The following is a 23,073-nucleotide window of genomic DNA, read 5'->3' on the forward strand; positions in this document are numbered from 1 at the left end:
GTGTTGGGTGCTAGATCAGGAGCAGTGGGGAGGACTGGTGGTGTTGGGTGCTAGATGAGGAGCAGTGGGGAGGACTGGTGGTGGTGGGTGCTAGATCAGGAGCAGTGGGGAGGACTGGTGGTGGTGGGTGCTAGATGAGGGGCAGTGGGGAGGACTGGTGGTGGTGGGTGCTAGATCAGGAGCAGTGGGGAGGACTGGTGGTGGTGGGTGCTAGATGAGGAGCAGTGGGGAGGACTGGTGGTGGTGGGTGCTAGATCAGGAGCAGTGGGGAGGACTGGTGGTGGTGGGTGCTAGATCAGGAGCAGTGGGGAGGACTGGTGGTGGTGGGTGCTAGATGAGGAGCAGTGGGGAGGACTGGTGGTGTTGGGTGCTAGATCAGGAGCAGTGGGGAGGACTGGTGGTGGTGGGTGCTAGATGAGGAGCAGTGGGGAGGACTGGTGGTGGTGGGTGCTAGATCAGGAGCAGTGGGGAGGACTGGTGGTGGTGGGTGCTAGATGAGGAGCAGTGGGGAGGACTGGTGGTGTTGGGTGCTAGAGGAGCAGTGGGGAGGACTGGTGGTGTTGGGTGCTAGATCAGGAGCAGTGGGGAGGACTGGTGGTGGTGGGTGCTAGATAAGGAGCAGTGGGGAGGACTGGTGGTGTTGGGTGCTAGATCAGGAGCAGTGGGGAGGACTGGTGGTGGTGGGTGCTAGATGAGGAGCAGTGGGGAGGACTGGTGGTGTTGGGTGCTAGATCAGGAGCAGTGGGGAGGACTGGTGGTGGTGGGTGCTAGATGAGGAGCAGTGGGGAGGACTGGTGGTGTTGGGTGCTAGATGAGGAGCAGTGGGGAGGACTGGTGGTGGTGGGTGCTAGATGAGGAGCAGTGGGGAGGACTGGTGGTGTTGGGTGCTAGATCAGGAGCAGTGGGGAGGACTGGTGGTGTTGGGTGCTAGAGGAGCAGTGGGGAGGACTGGTGGTGTTGGGTGCTAGATCAGGAGCAGTGGGGAGGACTGGTGGTGGTGGGTGCTAGATGAGGAGCAGTGGGGAGGACTGGTGGTGTTGGGTGCTAGATCAGGAGCAGTGGGGAGGACTGGTGGTGGTGGGTGCTAGATCAGGAGCAGTGGGGAGGACTGGTGGTGGTGGGTGCTAGATGAGGAGCAGTGGGGAGGACTGGTGGTGTTGGGTGCTAGATCAGGAGCAGTGGGGAGGACTGGTGGTGGTGGGTGCTAGATCAGGAGCAGTGGGGAGGACTGGTGGTGGTGGGTGCTAGATCAGGAGCAGTGGGGAGGACTGGTGGTGGTGGGTGCTAGATCAGGAGCAGTGGGGAGGACTGGTGGTGTTGGGTGCTAGATGAGGAGCAGTGGGGAGGACTGGTGGTGGTGGGTGCTAGATCAGGAGCAGTGGGGAGGACGTGGTGGTGGGTGCTAGATGAGGAGCAGTGGGGAGGACTGGTGGTGTTGGGTGCTAGATCAGGAGCAGTGGGGAGGACTGGTGGTGGTGGGTGCTAGATGAGGAGCAGTGGGGAGGACTGGTGGTGTTGGGTGCTAGATGAGGAGCAGTGGGGAGGACTGGTGGTGGTGGGTGCTAGATAAGGAGCAGTGGGGAGGACTGGTGGTGTTGGGTGCTAGATGAGGAGCAGTGGGGAGGACTGGTGGTGGTGGGTGCTAGATGAGGAGCAGTGGAGAGGACTGGTGGTGTTGGGTGCTAGATCAGGAGCAGTGGGGAGGACTGGTGGTGGTGGGTGCTAGATGAGGAGCAGTGGGGAGGACTGGTGGTGGTGGGTGCTAGATGAGGAGCAGTGGGGAGGACTGGTGGTGGTGGGTGCTAGAGGAGCAGTGGGGAGGACTGGTGGTGGTGGGTGCTAGATGAGGAGCAGTGGGGAGGACTGGTGGAAGTAGGTGCTCACTGCACCCACTGTTCTTTGGCTTTTCTCTCCCCAAGGCTGCCAGCTGTTGGTATATCCAGGAGCTTTCAATCTGACCACTGGACCAGCCCACTGGGAGTTGCTTCAGCGAGGCAGGTAAGAAAGAAACCATATATTCAAGCCTCTCAGTATGTCCTCTTCGTGGAAGGGTTTCCGGTTGGGTGGAGGTACCAGCCTTCCTGGTGTGGATTCTGCCCCTGACTCAGGATGCCCGGGTATCCAAATGCAGTTGGAAAGGAATGAGGCTATGAGGAGGACTTCTGCTGCTGGGCACTTTCTCCTCAGAAGCCACAGCACCAACCTCATGGATTTTAGAAACTGAACTTTTTGTTTTTTTCTAAGAGATGGGGTCTTACTGTTGCCCCGGCTGGAGTGCAGTGGCGTAATCATAACTCATTACAGCCTTGAAATCCTGGGCTCAAGTGATCCTCCTGCCTCAGCCTCCTGAGTAGGTGGGACTACAAGCATGTGCCACCATGCCTGGCTAATTTTTTGATTTTTGAAGAGATAGAACCTCACTTTATTGACCAAGCTGGTCTGAATCTCCTGACCTCAAGCGATCTTCCCGCCTCAGCCTCTCAGAGTGCCGGGATTGCAGGCGTGAGCCCAAGCCCTGCTGGAACTGTGGTTTTTGCATTTTCAGTATTCAGTGTGTCAGGTGGTTAGTGATTTCGTTTTTCCATGATTAGATGTTGATTGATCCCTCTTAAGTTAGTTCCAGCAACTTTGACAGAGAAATTGAGACCCACAGGGCTTATGTCTTCAGAGCCCCAGAAGCCAATGAAAAGGCAGGGGTTATTTTAGCTTGACCTAGGGAGAGATTTGTGGTCTGTACCCAGCTGATTCTGTGCTTATTCAGATTAGGATGCTTATCCTACCCCATCCTTCACACCGTCCTACTAGTCCTGGGGCTACTGCACCAAGAAGCTCATTAGCAGCTCTTGTTCTTCTAACCTGTAACTCCAGGGCTTTGCACAGGCATCTTTGGCAGGTCACAGGTGCCTTTCCTCAGTCTTCCAAGGCTGAGGGGTGGTGAAGGGCAAAGAGCATAGGTGGACGTAAGATGGAAGGGAAAATGAGTGTGACTGTGTGTGTGTGTGTCTGTCTGTCTGTCTATAAAGTGCTCTACAGTCCATGAAATGCTGGTCTGAGACAATGGTTTTCTTTAGAATTTGTAAAAATTGAAGTAATACAAAAAAATGTGCTAATTTTAAGCATATAGGTTGGTGAATTTTTCACCTGCCACCAAGATGAACAGAAAACATTTCCAGCCCTTGAAGATGCTCCCTTTTCTGCCCATTTCTAGTCAACACTCCTCTCTCTGCCTAGAGGTAGCCATTATTCTCACATCTAGAGATGGTGGTAATTTTCAATGGAAGGGAAAGTTTTGGCTGGTTGCACGGTGGAAGATGGGGGTGGGGGTATAAGGTGCCATGAGTATTAATGAATGTACAATTTTGTCAAAAGTAAGAAAAGTTTCTAGGATACTGAGATGACCCAGCATTGGTCTGTTAAGTCCAGAGGGCTCCCAGGTGACGTGGTTTGGTGTACGTGGACTGCGAGCTGCAATTCTTGTCTTATTTGAGATGGTGGGACTACTGCCGGGAGCATGGGAGCACCACATGGCCCTGCAGGTGTATTGCTTTTGCACGGCCACTCCAGTCTCTCCGGCCACCTTGACTGGCATTGACCAGAGACACTTTTGTCTTGTATTAGCTTAAGGCAGGGTTTCTCCACAGTTGCACTGTTGACATTTAGGTCTGTTATTTTATTTATTTATTTATTTTTGAGATGGAGTCTGTCACCCAGGCTGGAGTGCAATGGCACAATCTTGGATCGCTGCAACCTCCGCCTCTCAGGTTTAATTCTCTGGCCTTAGCCTCCCAAATAGCTGGGACTGCAGGCGTGTGCTACCATGCCTGGCTAATTTTTGTTGTTGTTGTTGTTGAGACAGTCTTGCTCTGTAGCCAGGCACCAGGCTGGAGTGCAGTGGCAAGATCTCGGCTCAGTGCAACCTCTGCCTCCTGGGTTCAAGCAATTCTTCTCCCTCAGCCTCCCGAGTAGCTGGGACTACAGACATGCGCCACCAAGCCCAGCTAATTTTTATATTTTAGTAGAGACAGGGTTTCACCATGTTGGCCAGGATGGTTTTGACCTCTTGACCTCATGATCCACCCGCCTCGGCCTTCCAAAGTGCTGGGATTACAGGCGTGAGCCACCGGGCCCAGCCTTTTTTTTGAGATGAGTCTAGCTCTGTCACCCAGGCTGGAGTGCAGTGGCACAATCTCAGCTCAGTACAACCTCCACCTCCCGGGTTCAAGCGATTCTCCTGCCTCAGCCTCCTGAGTAGCTGAGATTACAAGCGCACCACCACGGCCAGCTAGTTTTTGTATTTTTAGTAGAGACGGGGTTTCACCATGTTGGTCAGGCTGGTCTCAAACTCCTGACCTTGTGATCTGCCCACCTTGGCCTCCCAAAGTGCTGGGATTGCAGGCGTGAGCTACCGTGCCTGGCCGTAGGTCTATAATTGTTTGTGTGGGGCTGTCCCATGCATGGAAGGATGTTTTGCAGCATCCCTGGCCTCCACCTACTTGGTATCAGTAAGCATCTCCTTAATCGCGATAGGAAAATCTCCAGACGTTGTCAAATTTGGTGGGCAACACTGCTTATTGTTGAGAACCACTGGCTTATGCAGTAAGGTAACTTTTTTAAAAAAAAAAGGGGGAGAGAGATCCAAGATGGCTGATGATTAGCAGCTCGGGCACGTACCTCCCAGTGAAAGCGCAAAGAACGAGAGGACGCCACACTTTCAGATGAATATTTGTTGCTCACGGACCAGGATATTCCCAGTGGAGGAGCTCCACGGGTCGCCAGGGCGACTCTTGTGGCCGGCGTGGCGGTTTTGCTGGTGCCTTAGCACGCCAGTTCTTGGTGCAGAGTCCGGAAATTCCCGGGCAGAAAAGCACCATCAATCTTAACACCGCTGTTTTGGCCGGCTCAGTGGATTGCTCAGATTTCGGAGCAGGGAATCAACAAGTTGGACGTCAGAGACCCAGTTAGAAAGTCGGTAATTATAAAGACGACAGACGGACAAATATATAATGAAGGGAAGAAACCAGCGTAAAAAGGTAGAGAATACGCAAAACCAGAATGCCTCTCCCTCTACAGGGGATTGCAATTCCTCATCAGTAACGGAACAAGGCTTAATAGATTACACGTGTGTTCCAATAACAGAAGCAGGTTTCAAAACGTGGGTGATAAGAAACTTCTGTGAATTAAAAGAACTTGTTCTAACCCAATGCAAAGAAACTAAGAACCTTGAAAAAAGGTTTGACGAAATGTTAACGAGAATGGACAATTTAGAGAAGAATATAAGTGAATTGATGGAGCTGAAAAACACAACACGAGAACTTCGCGAAGCATGCACAAGTTTAAACAGTCGAATTGATCAAGCAGAAGGAAGGATATCAGAAGTCGAGGACCAGCTCAGTGAAATGAAACGAGAAGACAAGAATGCAGAAAAAAGGATGAAAAGGAATGAGCAAAGCCTCCAGGAAATATGGGACTATGTGAAAAGACCTAATTTACGTTTGATAGGTGTACCTGAATGTGATGAAGAGAATGAATCCAAGTTGGAAAATACTCTCCAGGATATCATTCAGGAAAATTTTCCCAACCTGGCAAGGCAGGGTAATATTCAACTCCAGGTAATACAGAGAACACCACAAAGATATTCTTCAAGAAGACCAACCCCAAGGCACATAATCGCCAGATTTATTAGGGTTGAAATGAAGGAGAAAATACTAAGGGCAGCCAGAGAGAAAGGTCAGGTTACCCATAAAGGGAAACCTATCAGACTTACAGCAGATCTCTCAGCAGAAACCCTGCAAGCCAGAAGAGAGTGGGGACCAATATTTAACATCCTTAAAGAAAAGAACTTTCAACCCAGAATTTCCTATCCAGCCAAACTAAGCTTTATGAGCGAAGGAAAAATTAAATCTTTTGCGAACAAACAAGTACTTAGAGAGTTCACCACCACCAGGCCTGCTTTACAAGAGCTTCTGAAAGAAGCTCTATACATATAAAGGAACAACCAATATCAGCCTTTCCAAAAATATATCAAAAAGCAAAGAACTTTAACACAATAAAAAATTTACATCAACTAATGGGCAAAACAGCCAGCTAGCATCAAACGCCGGTATTAAACTTATATATATTTTAATTGGATAAAAAGCCAAAACCCATTGGTACGCTGCATCCGGGCCCATCTTACATGCAACAATACATAAAGACTCAGAGAGAAGGAGGAAGATTTACCAATCAAACAGAGAGTAAAAATAAACTAATAAACAAAAAGCAGGAGATGCAATTCTCGCCTCTGATAAAGTAGACTTTAAAGCAACAAAGATCAAAAGAGGCGAGGAATGACATTACATAATGGCAAAAGGATCAATGCAACAAGAAGAGCTAACGATTCTATAGATCAACGAGACAGAAAATTAACAAGGACATCCAGGACTTGAACTCAGACCCGGAACAAGTAAACTTAATAAACATTTATAGAACTCTCCACTTCAAATACACAAAACATACATTACCACCTCACACCTATTCCAAAGGGGACTATATAATTGGAAGTAAATCACTCCTCAGTAATTGCATAGCATTTCATAGGTTTAAATGAAATATTGGTTGGCTGTTTGTTTGTTATCTTCTTCCCTTATTCCTTCCTGACTAGATCATTAAGTATAATTATCAGTATAAAAGAGGTTTTCAATACCCATTACTAAATTGCATTCTAGCCTGGGCAAGAAAGCAATACTCCCATTCTCTCTCCCTCTTTCTTTTCCTTCTCCCTCCTCCCCATTCTCTCTCTCTCTTTCTCTTCCTTTTTCCTCCTTCCTATTCTCTCTCTCTCTTTAAAAAAAAAAAAAAAAAAAAAAAAAAGGTTCCGTGGCTCTGGCTTTCTTCCACATCTGAGTTAGCCTGAACTGTCCTATTTTTTAAAAGAAGGATCTATCTACTAGGGTTAGAAAAATGTCAGATTTATAATGTAGGATTTACCTCTTTCCTGTCTGTTGACTACAGAGCTGTTGATAATCAGGTGTATGTGGCCACAGCCTCACCTGCCCGGGATGACAAAGCCTCCTATGTTGCCTGGGGACACAGCACCGTGGTGAACCCTTGGTAAGTGAGGCCCAGTCGGAGCTTGAGAAATGGCTCGTCGGCAGATGTGTTTTCTTGTTCCTGAGCAGCCAGGCGCCCACCGCTAGCTCCCATTTCCCCACATACCCTGCCAGCTTTCTGCCTCTCTCTGTGAGAGAAGCTTCTGCTGAAAACGATGTGGGAAAGGAATCACCCTGCTCTCCTGATCAAGTGCTTGGCCTTAGCCCTCTTCTGAGTTTCTTTTGACCTTCATTGTCAGTCAGATTGGATCCCGTGGGTCAACAAGGCAGCAGTGACGGGCAGCCGGTAGCAAGAGACACCGAATTACTTACCTTTTGGCTAAAATTTAAGCTGGCTGACTGGTCCTTGGATAGGAATGAGTTACAGGGTGAGGACTTTGCTCCCAGAATAATGATCAGAGGAGCAGTCAGGATGGGTTCAATAGGTAAAACTATGACCCTCTCCCCTACAAAAGGGCGAAGCATTTTATTACTCAGTGGGCCAGCACATAAGCCCGCCCAGACAGAAGCACAGTCACAGACCCACATACATTCCTTACCGTCGGCATTTGTATAGTTTACATTGTACTTTCACACACATGGTCTCAACTTGAACTCTCAGGAGCTTGTTGTTATTAAGCACAGTTTATAGATGATAGCATTACAGAGACAGAGCGGCTAGCACTGGTGTTTGAATCCAGGACGTTTGCCTTCAGAACCTGGATGTGTTCCACACTAGTTCTCTGCATGAAAGCACACACTGGTGTGTGTGTCTACATTTTAGGATAAGTATACCAGTAACAAGACTGAGAAGAGTTAAATAGTACTGTGGGGTTCCCAAGGGCTCAGAGCTCGATGTGTGTGGTAGGGAGGACCTGGAAGATACGACTAGTGTGACATTCCAGTTGGCCTCCTGCACATTAGGCTTGGGGGCATTGAAGGACTTAAGTTGACTTGAAAATTTTCTTGAACTTGCATCAAGTTCCACTGTCCAGAGATCTTTAAATGCCAGGGCAAATTGGGAAGAATCAGAAAAGAATTCACTTAACTTGTTATAAATGGTGGTGCTTGTAGCTCATTTGTGCCAAAAGTCTGTGGCTATCTGGTAAACAGAATCAGTTGTTACATCAGATTATTTTGGAGAAGCTTCTAGATAAGGGTTTGAACCCTTGCTCTGGGCCAAGAGACTAAGCACTGGAGATAGTTTCTTTTTTTTTTTTTTTTTTGAGATGGAGTATCACTCTGTCGCCCAGGCTGAAGTGCAGTGGTGTGATCTTGGCTCACTGCAACCTCTGCCTCCTGGGTTTGAGCCATTCTTCCCCCTCAGCCTCTTAGTAGCTGGGATTACAGGTGGGCAGCACCACACTCAGCTAATTTTTTGTATTTTTAGTACTAATGGGGTTTCGCTATATTGGCCAAGCTTGTCTCAAACTCCTGACCTCAAGTGATCCACTCACCTTGGCCTCCCAAAGTGCTGGGATTACAGGCATGAGCCACTGCACCCTGCTTGGAGATAATTTTACAGGTCAGCCTTACCCTGGACTTATAAAGGAGTGTGGCTGTTCCCTCGTGCAGGGCTCTTGCCAGTGTGAGGTTACCCTCCATCCCCCTGCGCCACTTCTACGCAGCCCCCAGAGGTTGAACTCTCCCTCAAATCTGAAACTGAAGCCCATTAACATAGGGTTCCAGGCATCACAGCCACCAGAGCGGAGAACCCAGCAGATCAGGGGCCCTGCCTAGGCCCAGCTTCATCACTCTTGGGTAGGGTAGCAGTTTAGGCAGGTATGAATTTCAGAGCAGGTCCAGCCTACCCTTGTTAAGGGGTCCCACTGAAATGCACTCATGAGGGCATGAGATGGAGCTTCCTGTTGGTCGTAGGTAGCTCTGTTCCCAGATCTTTATAATCATCCGATAACCACCATTCCCTAGTGGTTTGCAGTTTATGAAACATGATCCACAGTTTTATCACTAAGCCCTCACAGAGCTGTTATTTCCACTTTATAGATTAGGAAATGGAGATTCAAAATAAGTTTCCACAAGGTCACAGAGTTATTGAAATGCTAGAACGAAATCTGTACCACTGCCTTCTTGTTTTAAATCTCAGACTTGCCCCTTTGGCCTGTGAGGTGGGGAGGAAGAAACAGAGATCTTGAATATCCCCAGATACCAGTGAGTCCACTCATTCTCTACTGCTTCTTTTTCAGGGGGGAGGTCCTAGCCAAAGCGGGCACAGAAGAAACGATCGTGTATTCAGACATAGGTAAGATGTTCCCAAGCAGGGTTAGGACTCTGATGTCCCCATTGTTCTGAGGCCAGACTCCATAGCTGGGAAGTCCCTGTCATTCGGAGGGGTTCCTTTATGTGCCTCCTCATTTATCTCTGAGGATATTCTCGGGTCTGGTTCTCTGATCCGGCTCTGGGGAGTATATCAGCTTGTGTTTTCTTGGTTTGGTTTGAAATGATGCCAGGCTATCTGTGTATCTAGGCAAGACCTGTTACTCAGTTACTTACTAAGACTCTAGTGGTTTATACAGTCTGGGGGTGAAATCTCCTTGGTTAGTGAGGAGTTGCAAATTATTAATAGTGCACTTTCCTGTTTTTTGCAGACCTGAAGAAGCTGGCTGAAATACGCCAGCAAATCCCCATTTTTAGACAGAAGCGATCAGACCTGTATGCAGTGGAGATGAAAAAGCCCTAAAGTTTATGTTTGTAATGTGTCACAGAACAGGAAGATATGATTCTGCAACATAATCAACTCCCTATTAAATTCTTTAATGAAGATTTTTTTTTTTTAATTCAGCCCTGTCCTTTCCAGGTTCTCTATTGAGATGAGAAAGCCTCATCACGCCGACATTTTCCACATCACATTAAATAGTTAAAAAGGATGCAGCCTGGAGCTGGAGAGCAGAAAGCTGGGCTGATTCTGAAGCTTCTTCTGTACTTAAGTTGCCTCCAAGCAGTTTGTGAAAGTATCAGATCTTGGTATCCTGGTGATTGATTCACATAATATTTGTGTCATGAACCTCTTATCCCGTTGCTGGAGTTGGAATCTCCATCACCTAGAAAACGTGGTCTGGTGCTATTCTTTTCTAAGCAGTACCTTGAAGTTCCATTTCGGGCTCCTGAGTAGCTATAGGACGCCAGAGGCGGCGGCAGTCCCACCCCTCCTACCAGCCTTTGGGCTCTTCAAATTTAAGAAGGAGCTACTCATTCCACCCCAGGCCCTCCTGGTCTTGGAGGAAGGACTGGGTCAACAAAGAGCCTCGTGGGAGAATGGCAGTCAGTGGTAGCATTTGGTGAAGGCAATTTAGTATGAATCTCTGCAAAAGATTTTTTTTTTTTTTTTTGAGACAGAGCCTCATCTGTTGCCAGGCTGGAGTGCAATGGCATGATCTCAGCTCACTGCAACCTCCTCCTCCCAGGTTTAAGTGATTCTTCTGCCTCAGCCTTCCGAGTAGCTGGGACTACAGGCATCTGCCACCACACCCGGCTAATGTTTTGTATCTTTAGTAGAGATGGGGTTTCACCATGTTGGCCAGGCTGGTCTTGAACTCCTGACCTCGTGATCCGCCCACCTCTGCCTGCCAAAGTACTGGGATTAAAGGCGTGAGTCACCACGCCCAGCCAAAGATTTTTTTGATAGCATTGAGTGTCTGAAACTCTCATTATTTTTCTTTTTTCTTTTTCCCCAGTAATACTTTCTAGCTCCACAGATAAAGAATCACTGAACCTAGTGTTTCTTAGACAATTTGGCTTGAGAATCCTTTTGCAGTTAAAAATTAGAGACTGAGGCATGCGTTGTAGCATTTGCCTGTAGTCCTAGCTATTTTGGAGGCTGAGGCAGGAGGATCCCTTGAGTCCACCAATTTGAGTTCAGCCAGAGACCCTATCTCTCTCACACACACACACACGTGCACATATACTTAAATATATACCTGTATATTTACATATATACATATACACACACACACACACACACAAATAGCTGGTTAATTACTGGCCCGTGTGTGTGTATCAAAGACTTCAATGAGTTTTTGCTTACGTGGGCAGGTAATTGTTTAACAACCAGCTATTTGAGAAAAAGCCCCGATTTTGCCAATTTTCAAGGTATAAACACTTAACCATGGCTGAGTTCAAGCTGTCTGCATGAGACTGCTAAACAGAATTGGGAATAGATGTGCACGATCAGCTTTTGGGAGGTGGTGCAATCGTGCTGTAGCACACCACTGCTTTAAGATGGATATATAGATATTTACCATATTTGAAAATAAAATGGAGAAAAATTTAAAACAAGATAGATGAGCACACATTCCATTAGCTATAAAGGTGAAGACATGGTGTCACTTAACCTCTGGAAAACAGCACTGGGTACTGAGAACAAGAGACAGACAAATGCCTTTTAAAATTAATTTTTAAATTTACAATTGATACATAATTGTACTTTTAAAAAAATAAGTGTACAATTTGGTAAAATTGGACATATACAGCTATAAACCACTCCAAGATAACATTTACCACCCCCAAAGGTTTCCATGTGCTCTATTATCCCTCTGGCTAGTCCTGTCAATCACTGATAAATTTTATTACTATAGATTAGCTTACATTTTCTAAAATATGTAAAATAATGCCATTTGTACTTTTTCTGTATGTCTTTCACTCAAAATTACTTGGAAATTCATCTGGTGTGTGCATTAGTAATTCATTCCTTTTTTATTGCTGAGTAGTATATAATTTGTTTATCCACTTACCTGCTGTTGGAGATTTGGGCTATTTCCAGTTTTGGGCTGTTGCAAAAAAAAGCAACCTCACAGATCCTTTTAAAGGATGTCAGGTACTTTCAGGTAGCCCTAGACTGCACTTTGAGGACCACTGCTCTCTATCCTAGCAGGCACACTGACAAATAAACCGTTTAATAGTGTGAAACAATTTTATTTAAAAAAAAATATTTTATTATCTTATTTTTACATATTTTACTCTATTCTCATGACAGATTACATTTTCTTTTTTAAATAGAAAGTCTTACTGTAAAGCCCACATCTGTATGAAAAATGAAAGAATGGTCTGGTTGATGTGGATGTGTGGAACCTAAGAACCCTCTCTTGGATTTTCTCTAATTCCCCAAAAAACTCAAGAATTTCCTCCAAAGAGCTGCTCAGAATATTTGAAAAGCAGTGGACAAGCCATCCTAGCTGTCTTGATGGTACAGAAGCAAAGATGCTTTACAGCAATATAGCATTCCTGTAACAGGTAAGGCAGGTGGATGCTAAAACTTGTTACATTTCATTAACTTTTTTTTTTTTTTTTAACAGAGTCACACTCTTGCCCAGGCTGGAGTGCAGTGGCATGATCTCAGTTCACTGCATCCTCTGCCTCTGCCTCCTGGGTTCAAGCAATTCTTATGCGTCTGCCTCCTGAGTAGCTGGGACTATGGGCACGTACCACCACACCAGGCTAATTTTTGTATTTTTAGTAGAGACAGGGTTTCACTATGTTGGCCAGGCTGGTCTTGAACTCCTGCCCTCTGATCCACCTGCCTTAGCCTCCCAAAGTGCTAGGATTTCAGGCATGAGCCACCACACCCAGCCTAATTTTTGTATTTTTAGTAGAAATGGGATTTTGCCATGTTGGCCAGGCTAGTCTCCAACTCCTGGCCTCAAGCAATCCACCAGCCTCAGCCTCCCAAAGTGCTGGGATTACAGGCATGAGCCCCTGCACTCAGCCTTTTGATGGTTTTGTTTTTTGGTATTTCATTAAATGAATTGTCCTTTTAGTGGTTTATCAGGTGATCTTGCCTTCTGGTGCTCTTGAAAAATATGAAAAGAAACATCACGAAGGGGGCATCTCCTATAATTAGTATGTAACATTTTATTCATAGAAAATGTGTGGGAACCTGGCCCAGGATTTTACCTTTTTACAAAGTGATATCTGAATAAAATGAACACGAGATTCCCACTTAGGAAGAACATTGCAACTGACGCCATGGAAAAGTTTTAACTGCTGTACCTCGGTACTCCGTGGCCTTCTCATGAATTAGAAATGTTTTCGTTTTTTCGTAATAGTTTGAAGTCTGCTATCACATGTTGTGAACCTCCATCTCTTGCAGTTTAGCCAAGGCAACACATTTAATGAATTCACATCTAAGTGAATTCCTTGCAGGGATGATGACCTCTGTCGAAATAGGTCAGGATGTGCAGGTCGTGGTGAAAGTACTACTTGACTTTGACCTAGCTCTTTGAAGCTGACTGTTAACAGATAATGAGTATTGCACTGGTTGCAAATGAATAAATAAATAACACTGTGGGGCTTTTAAATGACCAAGGAGTAGACAGATTGTGACATCGACTGGATATTTAGGGAAGGACTCCTTCATGATACCAAAACATGGGTCTGGGCAAAGTCTATCAAGTGAAAAAAAGTGTAGACAAGAGTTTAGGTTTCAGGATAAATGTTCTGCTTTATTGGCACTGGTCTTAAGCCTTTTGTGGTACTTTTTAGGCATTGCTGTGGAAGTTTTGGTGGTGCGTGGGTCTGATGAAGCCAGGAGGGATAGAAAGGGAAATGGTACGTGTGCTGCAGGCTAAATAGGGGCTTTTCCTTATGCCTCACAACCACCTGTGTATGGCAGTTTCACATTTCCTATCACATTATTATCTTCATTCATTTCTACTTGTGAATGAAGGTTGGAGAATAAGAAAAAGCCAGTTGTTGGAAGAGAAACCACTTTAGGATAAAATGGTCTTGTTAAAATCACCAGTTAAAAAGTTAAGCCTCTGATAATACAAATAACTAAAACATACATACAAGGATAGTGCTTCTTGTTCAGTGATTTATGTCATGGCTGATTCATAATCAAATGAACAAGAATCTGCAAGAACAGAATATGGTGGACAGGGTGCAGTAATTCCAAAAGTGGTCATCCCAGCTCTTCATGAAGTATTTCGAATCATCCAAGTATACCCCATTGTGCTAACTAGGCTTTAAGTCTTTAGCCTGTAGATTCAGTCTCAAAGTTTCTCCCTCAGAACAAAGAGCATGCCATCCTGTAAATTACTCTGATTTTTTTTCACTCAATTTATTAAAATTTCTTTCAGTTGCTTTTCAGATCCCAGCAGCCAGATTCTGCCCTCATCTTTCCAATGACACTCTTCCAGCAGATTACTAAAGATCGATTTGTGGACCTGTCCACTTGGCCTCTCTCAAACTCAACACCGTTGACGCGAAGTTGCTCTTACTGCCTCTCTGACCGCTTAACATTGTACCTTACATGCTAACGATCCTTACCGTAATAGTTTTATTTTTAGCTCCTTTCCATTTTACATTTCGTCCTGAGTAATCTCAGCTACATGCATGGTCTTAAATATATGCTGATAATTCTCATGCACGGAGCTCTTCTCTTGGCTTTTTCCCGTTCATTTAAAAACAGCCACTTCACTTTGCTGGACTCTTCAACTTGAATTTTCAGCTCATGCTCATGCTGCACCTTTAAATTTGTTGTGGCTGTTCTTCCCCACATTGTGGAATGCTATTTACTCCTTAATGCTTAGTACAATTTATTACTCGCTTCCATGGCACACTACTTCCATTCTAGAGAGTCCCTTCCTCTGAAGCACAGGACAGGTTTGTTTGCTATCCACACCACCCACACTCAGTTTTTGAGCTCCTCGTGTTCATCTTTTCATGGCTAACCCTCACCATCCTGTAAGTGCTTAGTAAATGTTGAGTTGGAATGAATTTATTCCTACAGGTTGCTCTTGTTCTCTCGCCAAGTTTTCTGGCTAAATTCTGGAATGATTTTCTTACCTGGGAGTCTGATCTGGGAAGAGCCTGGGACATGATGTAACTTCGTATGCTATAGAGCTGAATGTTCATTTACTTAAGATCTTAGCTTCGTTAGAAAGCAGTGTTGATTTAGAGGCCAGGCGCGATGGCTCATGCCTGTAATCCCAGCACTTTGAGAGGCCAAGATGGGCAGATCACTTAAGGTCAGGAGTTCAAGACCTTTGGCCAATATGGCAAAACGCCATCTCTACTAAAAATAGAAAAATTGGGCATGGTGGTGTCCACCTGTAATCTGAGCTACTTGGGAGGCTGAGGCAGAATTGGTTGGTTACGATAAGCCCAGATCACGCCACTACACTCCTGCCTGGACGACAGAGTGAAGCTGTGTCTCAGAAAAAATAAATAAAAGCAGTTTTGATTTAGAGCTAAGGTCACCTGATGCTCAGGCCAGTAATATTTTTCCCTCCATCATGCTATTGTCCAAGACAGAGATTGTAATGCTCTATACTGGTGAAAAACTAAGCTTAAGATGCATAAAAGATAAGAACACATAGAGATGGGGAGTCAGTTCTCCATACATTTTGTTGAGTACAGGCATTGTCCAATTGAGAATGTCTATAACAGCTTTGGAAGACAGAGACTATCTTCCTCTGGAGCACAGGACAGATTTGTTTACTCTCTGAAATAATAAAAATAGTGTTTCCTTCTGAGGGAAAAGATCAGGCCGGTTTGCTTGTGACCTCATTAAAGATTTGGGCAGTGACGCAAACCCACTGCACGTGTAGTATCTACCTAGATCGCTCTGTGTCACTCCCATGGGACCTGGGGGTGAAGCTCATGTTGCTTGCTGTGTTCTAAATAATTAAATCTGTGGTCTGACCCAGGAGTCTCATGTCTTCTGCCAGCATTCAGGAAACTAGTTTTCAAGAAGGGTAAAATCTTAAGACCTTTTACAGCTCCTGACACAGAGCAATATTGAGAAATAAAATCAGGTAAAAGTTATTTAATACAGCAGTTCATAATTTAGGCCATGGGTCATCTCTGCAGAGAATCCGACCATGCTGCATTCTTGCTTTAAACCTTTCACCCTCTAAAACGATACCCAAGAGCCAATATTAGTCATGGTCTTCCTCCATGTATTTGCTCTAGGTAAACTGTTTCATAGCCTTCCAAGACAACACTGGCACAGTAATGTGATCTTTAAGCAGCAACAAAAGAACTGGAGAAATCTGAGCCATGTGTCCTGAGCGCTGAAAGGCAGCAATCATCTTGGCCCCTAGCATCTGCCACATTCAGCTTGCTCCCCTTGGCCAGGTACCACAGCTGCTACTGTCCCTGTGATCAGCAGGCCCTCCAGCATGAAGCCCTTTAAGAAGGATCTAAGAGTACTGTAACTGTTAACTCCTAACATGATTTGTGTACTATCACCTTGAAGTAAATCAGACTAGTTATTTTCATGCTAAGAGTTTGAAAATAGTGCCTTCTTTTTGATGCTGCTTCTGGGTATTAGCAGAGAAATCTCAACTTTTACCTTATACCTGAAGGGCAGCTTTTTGGCCTGGTAATTATCATACCGTGATCATACATATTTTAAATCACAAATACTCCACCTCTTGATGAAAACTCCAGTCTTGGCGTTGGTATTGCCTAAACCACCTTTGGCCAAAATGTATGCGTACATGAAGTCATTCTACTTTAGCATACTCGAGAATTGCTTTAAACCATTTATCTGCTTATACACAATAGCCAAAGGAATATTCATTTCTATGGCTGATGTAATAAATTATCACAAATTTTGTGGCTGAAAAAACCAGAAAGTTATTCTCTTACATTTTTGGAGTCCAAATTCATGGGCCAAAATGAAGGTGTTGGTCGAGCTGTGCTCTGCTCTAGGGCAGGGTCTGTTTCTTGCCTTTTCCGGTTTCTGTAGCTGCCACTGTTCTTCGGCTTGTAGCCACGTCACTGCAGTCTCTGCCTCTGTGGCAACACCGCCACCTCCTCTTCTGTCTGTCTGAAACCTTCCTCTTACGTAGACACTTGGCACTGCATTTTAAGGTCACCAGATAATCCAGGATAATCTCCCCTTCTCAAGATCCTTAATCGCATCTGCAAAGCCCATTTTTTGCCAACTAATGTTCACAGGTTGCAGGGATAAGGATGTGGCTATCTTTTGGGGAATCATTACTCATCCTATCAGTGTGGTAAAGCTTGCAAGTAAATTAAAATTTTGTCACTTTGTTCACAAATCAATTTAGCAGAAGATGAGAATAGGACTAATTATCACCTGTATCCTCACAACCACTCCTAAGTTATTTCCTTATAAATACAAATCCCATACAGGACAGTTCTGGGTAATTATTATTCTATGCTCATAAGTTTCCTGGTTTGGTTAGATTATATTGTCCTCCTGTTTATAAATAGTCTTATGGTAACAGTTGACTTTTACAGGAACCAGGTACCATTTAAACTACAATTTGAGTTCCCAGAGGACAGAAAGTTCTATTTCAACTGTTTTATAGCCAAAATTGCTTTTTACTGTTTGGGGATGTATTCTATACTTACTTATACCACAGTTTTCAAGGATAATTATTTCAGGTATGACCCTTTCTGAGAGAACTATGATCAGTCTCACTGGTGACACCAGATTGAAGATAAGCTTTCATCTACAGGGTCCACATCTGATTGGCAGCCTTCCAGGCTGCTGTGCATATACGGATGAGGTAGAGGCAAAGAATGAAGTACATTGACTGTACTAGCGCTCCATGGAGCCTTGCTTCACAGTAGGAGGAGGGGTGGATGCTCCTGAGAAACTCCAGCATTCATACCAACAAACTGACTTTGCTTCATATACTAACATTTCCAGTATGTTCCTATTTTCAAAGTTATTTTGAGCTCACAAGAGATTCCCTGTCAGTTTACCTAAAAGCATAATAAATGAGTAAACTACCTATCTTTCTATTTAAAGACTAGATAGAAGAGCTTGAATGTAATATTTATTTGGTGAATTTACATGTGAGGTCATTTACAAAAGAAAGATACAGACAGATGCAGCTTTCAGTGCAGTTTCAAATATTTTCACAACAGGCAATAGTCCATGAGAATTTGGAATGACAGATAGAATGGCACATGCTTCAGTTTCCTCTGTGTTTCTCTACCCAACCCCAAGGTGAAAGAAGGGAGAAGAGGAGGAGAAGATGTCAGTGTTCATGTAAATACAGCCATGCAAACAAAAACTTTTATAAAGCCAGAGGTCATTCAGAGATGTAGGACATTTCTGTATTTGGGGGTTATCAGAAGGTGCATAATTTAAAAACAAAATACAGAGGTCTCAAACTTTCCATCATCCAAATCATCTTGAATTATGTTAACTGCACCAACTAATTAGTGGCCTCCTCAGTATTTCCCAAAGATGGACTTTGAAAGGGACTCATTTCTAAGTTTCTAAAAAAGATAGCATTTGTAGACAAATGTTTTTGGTTTCAACAGAATTAAGCACCCTTAAGAGGTGTAAAGATGCTCCTTTTCTCCCAACAATGTAAACCATAATAATATTTTTTAAATAAACCTCTCCCCATCCTGAGTATTTCAAAACAAGAGACCCATGAAGAACACAACCCTTCCCTCACCAGAAAAATCTAGCATATAAGCAAAAGGATGGTCTATAAAAGTGGAAAAATTGGAAATAAATCTTAAAGCGACTTCTAAGTAAGGAGGTGGAGTAAAGATAAAATATTGCTGTCAGCATCCCTACTGAAGACCTGGACCTGGGTAGTTAGTCCTTAGAGATCAAGGTTAGCTCATTACAAAAAAAGCACTCTACATGTCCTCAGCATCCTCAAAAGTAAGTGGCTCAAAATTCCTCAAGCACATATAGCCATAGTTAGAGCACTAAACTTGTTATTTCAGGAAATACTATGTTCTGGCTCCAAGTCTTACATCATTTTTGAACCTTTAGCTACATTTTCTTCACTAGAAATTTTAAGCTAAATACTCCCATATATCACACTTACTCTACCTTTATTTAGGTTATACATACAAGCAACCCGCACTTTCATTTAAAAAAAATTCTAAAACTTTTTAGAGATGGGGTCTTGCTATATTGCCCAGGCTGGAGTGCAGTGGCTGTTCGCAGGTGCAAACATCATGGCACACTACAGCCTCGAGCTCCTGGTATCAAGCCTCTTGCCTCAGCCTCCCAAGTAGCTGAGACTATAAAAAGGTACATGCCGTTGCACCCACTCACCCACTATCCTGTACTTTTAAAAGCACACCATTAAATAGCACTAATTATTACAGAAAATGGTCACAGACAATTATAAACACACTTCTGTTTCATCTTACCTCTTTGTCTGGTCCACTCCCCCATCAGTACTCAGTCTTCCAGCACATACATCAATTAGAATATTTTGCATCTGCATAATTTACTGTAAGAAAATCTGCTGCTGTGGACTTTAAGAAGAATGTACATTATCCATTAGAGTGGAAAGGCGCCAAGAGGATTCACAGGTGCCACTAACTTTCTAAAACTCAGAGGCATTGTGCATGCTAATAGTGGTTTAAAGGGTCTCTCAATTTTACTTTAATCCCCCATTTAACCTTTGTTTCTTTCAAAAAAATCAACTGAAAGCACTTAATTGAATATAGATCTATTTTACAGCATTTACTATGTTAATTTAAAAACCAACATGCTGTAAAATACTTATCCACACCTATATATAAAGACAAAATCATCCAGAACATAATCAACCCCCAACCCCCAGTAAAAAAAAAAAAAAAACAAATCAGAGTTTTTATTTGCATGGCCAATTATCATTTGTACTCTTTGCAACTTTATTTTAATATCCCTTTAACAGGTTCTAATCTTTTGTTGCACAGGCAATAAAAGCTGCGAGACTGCAAACTTCCTTCAACAGCCACACCCACAACACCTAGACATGAAACAGATGTAACAAATAACAATGCCACAAACAAATACTAATTTCCACCATTCAACACAGTTCATGACAGTGTCTTTAGGGTTCGGTTGAAGAGGGGGTAAACTTTTAAAAAGAGGGTCAGTCTGCTTTCCCCCTGTTTTATAATGTTGGTGGTTTTAATCCGTATTTCTTCGCAACTTCTATCTGGGCATGAGCGGCATCGCAAAGTGAATATAGATGGGCCATCTCCATTTCCGATTTGGCTAGGTTAATAGCTTTGTTGAACATGTCAATGGCTTTCTCCATGTTTCCTCTAAAAGAAGAAAATTTTTAAGTCTCAGATTCAACAAGCACTTCACAATATTCAATAACATTTGTAAGTGATGCTACATGAAGTCTGACCACTTTCTACTATGATTCTAGTAAAATGCTTCTTTTATAATAAATAACAGTACCTACCACATTGAAAGCACTCAATCAATGTTAACTATTACTACAAATACTATGTGCTTACATTATATCCCTTGTATTCTGTGTTTACTGATAAGAACAGTGAGACTAAGGAAATTAATTGGCTTATTTAAAATCATAATTCTGCCTGGTTCCTAAGTTGCACGTTTCTACTGTTAACGTGAGGCTCCTCTGGAAAGCAGTGACATAATCTCGGGACACTAATGACATGCAAGGGCCTCACCTTCACAGACTGATGTGGGCCCACTTCTTTCCACTTCAATCTCTCATCGGCCCGTCCCCAACCCCATGCACCGCCACTCATCACGCAGTCTGTGAGTTCCTTGATTGTGCTACACACTCATACCTACATATAACACTCAGATTTACTGCCTCTGCCTGATTCCGGTCAAATCCACAGCTATCTAAGGCCTAGTTCAAATATAGTATCCTCATGAAAAATATTTTCCCCTCCCCCCTGCCAGGGGAACTAGCTCTTCTATCCCCAGCATTCCCACAGTTTTACTGTCATTCTATGCACAGTCAGATGAAATGTGTATTTGTTTACAAACACTACAATCTTACTAGCTCCTTGATGGACATACTTCAATTCACAGAACCTACTATAATGGCTGGTAATTATCTGCTTTTGAGTAAAGTAGATATGATTGGTAAGTTAAGATATAATTTAAGACTTACAGTCTAAGTGTGGCTAGGCTCTATATCTATAGAGTTACCAAGAACCAAATGTCTTAAGTAACTAGTATTAGCTACATACATATGCAATCATATGCAGAAATATGAAGTCCCTACTAATATATATATGTATGTGTATATATATGTATAGTGGCATATATACAGAGTCTAACTGGCATACATGTTAGGTACATCTTACTGGCATATATGGCAGACTCTCTATATATGCCAATAAGAGGTACCCTTAGGGTGACTATTTTTAACCCCCTATTACAATATGTGGCAACGTGATAGATTTAAAAAAAAAAAACTTTTTTCAAGAGTTCATGTTCTGTCATTAGGCCAACAGCTAGCAGATCTCCAAAATTCTAGGATAATCTGCAATATCATTTATTCAAATTCACTTATTTAATTGTAAGGAAGGTTCATAATGGACTTTTAAAAGTTCAATTAACATGTGAACAAAATTCCATCAAACCCTAAATCGGAGGTCTTTAATTAACCCAGGATCTCTGAAAGTCTTAAATTAAAAGCAAAGTGTTTTTGTATGTGCATTATTCTAAGAAGAATCTACAACTTTGCTCAAAAAAGATTAAGAACTACCACTCTATCCTATTCTAGCACAAGAATATTTTATTCACATTAACAAATTAGCAATTAAGAAATCATTTAGGCCGGGTGCGGTGGCTCACGTGTGTAATCTCAGCACTTTAGGAGGCCAAGATGGGCAAATCACTTGAGGCCAAGAGTTTGAGACCAGCTTGGCCAACATGGCAAAACCCCATCCCTGCTAAAAATACAAAGTTAGCTGGGCATGGTGGTGCATGCCTGTAGTCCCAGCTACTTGGTTGGCTGAGGCACAAGAATCGCTTCAACCCGGGAGGCGGAGGTTGCAGAGTCAAGATTGTGCCACTGTACTCCAGCCTGGGCTGGAGACACTGTCTCACAAAAAGAAGAAAAAAAAATTAATATTTACATGCCACTGTGGGTACAGAATGGTTGAAAAGAAACAGATTTTTTTACCAGCCTATATATATTCTGCCTACTGTAGAGCAGGGAGAGGACTACAGGAGGGACTGAGTAATAGGAAATTAAGAAAACTCATGCTGCTTCCTGACAAGTGATAGTGCCAAGATCAGTGGCTTTGGCTTCAGTGAAACATGGGCTCAAACCATGTCTTCTCTATTGGCTTACTGTGCAACCTTGTAAACCTAAGCAGTCCGGTGTCAGTAAAACTAGGGGTCATATAATCTCTGCCTTTATAAAGATGGGGTAAAGATTAACTGAAATAGTACTTAGAAAACATCTGAAGGCCAGTACCTGGCCTAGAGTAGGAAACTCAAATGAATGGCCATGCCAATATTAAGACGGTAGACAATAAATCCCATATATAAACAGTTGTCACCTGTTAATGGTGGCAGTTAAGGGCAACTCTGGATAAACATTTACACAAAATAAGGACAGAGCTGCAAAAAATGTTCTTATCTAACTCTGATTTTAAAGAAAATTCAGGGGCTCAGAGTTGATGTTGCAACATGCCCAGTCATTTGGCTAGACACTTCTTTGTAGGAGGGTCCAGATCTTCTGGCAACTTGGCTACCAATCCTTATGTCACTGCATTTATTTTTCTTTTTTCAAACAGGAATAATACAGATGAAAAGAGGAAAGAACATAATAGACTTTAACATGTATGTGATAAGAACAAAAAGCTAAATATATATAGAGCTGCCATACGTTTCCTAATAACAGACTCCAGAAGTTACCTTTGTACTTCAATAGTTCCCATGGTTTCATAGGCAAAATCACATTTATTGTCAATTTCAATAGCCTTGCTGATAAGTTCCAAACCTCTATCCAGATCTTGCTTCCACTGAAGCTGAAGTAAACTGCAAATGTGAAAAGATACTCAGATGTAACCATGGCCCAGTATCAGTAGGAATACACATGTATTAATATAACTCAATTTCTGCCTTCAATAAACGTATAAAGAAAAACAAAACCTAAAGCAATATATAATCAGCATCAAATTGTGTTTTTTCTCAACTTATAATTGGTTTTCTAGTCTAAGTTCCCTATTACAAAAAGTGTTCAATGGTCTAGGCTCTATTACTAGCTTATCTTGCATCCCTTATTTTTCAATTTATATAAATTTAAGTGATGTTTCT

General features: G+C 43.2%; 2 protein-coding genes across 3 annotated transcripts in view; one reads left to right on the forward strand and one right to left on the reverse strand.

Moving 5' to 3' along the window:
* NIT2 (nitrilase family member 2) overlaps positions 1 to 11,745 on the forward strand; it is a 28,099-nt gene extending 16,354 nt beyond the window's left edge. For both annotated transcript variants that reach the window (XM_012476981.3, XM_012476976.3), the window contains exons 7-10: positions 1,920 to 1,998; positions 6,991 to 7,089; positions 9,272 to 9,327; positions 9,674 to 11,745. In XM_012476981.3, the coding sequence (XP_012332404.1) occupies positions 1,920 to 1,998; positions 6,991 to 7,089; positions 9,272 to 9,327; positions 9,674 to 9,765 (326 nt within the window). In that variant the 3' untranslated portion in view covers positions 9,766 to 11,745. The remainder of the gene's footprint in view (positions 1 to 1,919; positions 1,999 to 6,990; positions 7,090 to 9,271; positions 9,328 to 9,673) is intronic.
* Positions 11,746 to 17,826: 6,081 nt separating this feature from the next.
* Positions 17,827 to 23,073, reverse strand: part of TOMM70 (translocase of outer mitochondrial membrane 70) — a 39,766-nt gene continuing 34,519 nt past the window's right edge. Inside the window, exons 11-12 of the mRNA XM_012476933.3 lie at positions 22,672 to 22,794; positions 17,827 to 20,075 (exon numbers count right to left, since the gene is read on the reverse strand). Coding sequence (XP_012332356.2) covers positions 19,922 to 20,075; positions 22,672 to 22,794 — 277 coding nt within the window. The 3' untranslated portion in view covers positions 17,827 to 19,921. The remainder of the gene's footprint in view (positions 20,076 to 22,671; positions 22,795 to 23,073) is intronic.

Source organism: Aotus nancymaae, unplaced genomic scaffold (assembly GCF_030222135.1).
Source record: "Aotus nancymaae isolate 86718 unplaced genomic scaffold, 86718_ANA_hifiasm-v0.15.2.pri h1tg000011l, whole genome shotgun sequence".
Classification (NCBI taxonomy): Eukaryota; Metazoa; Chordata; class Mammalia; order Primates; family Aotidae; genus Aotus; species Aotus nancymaae.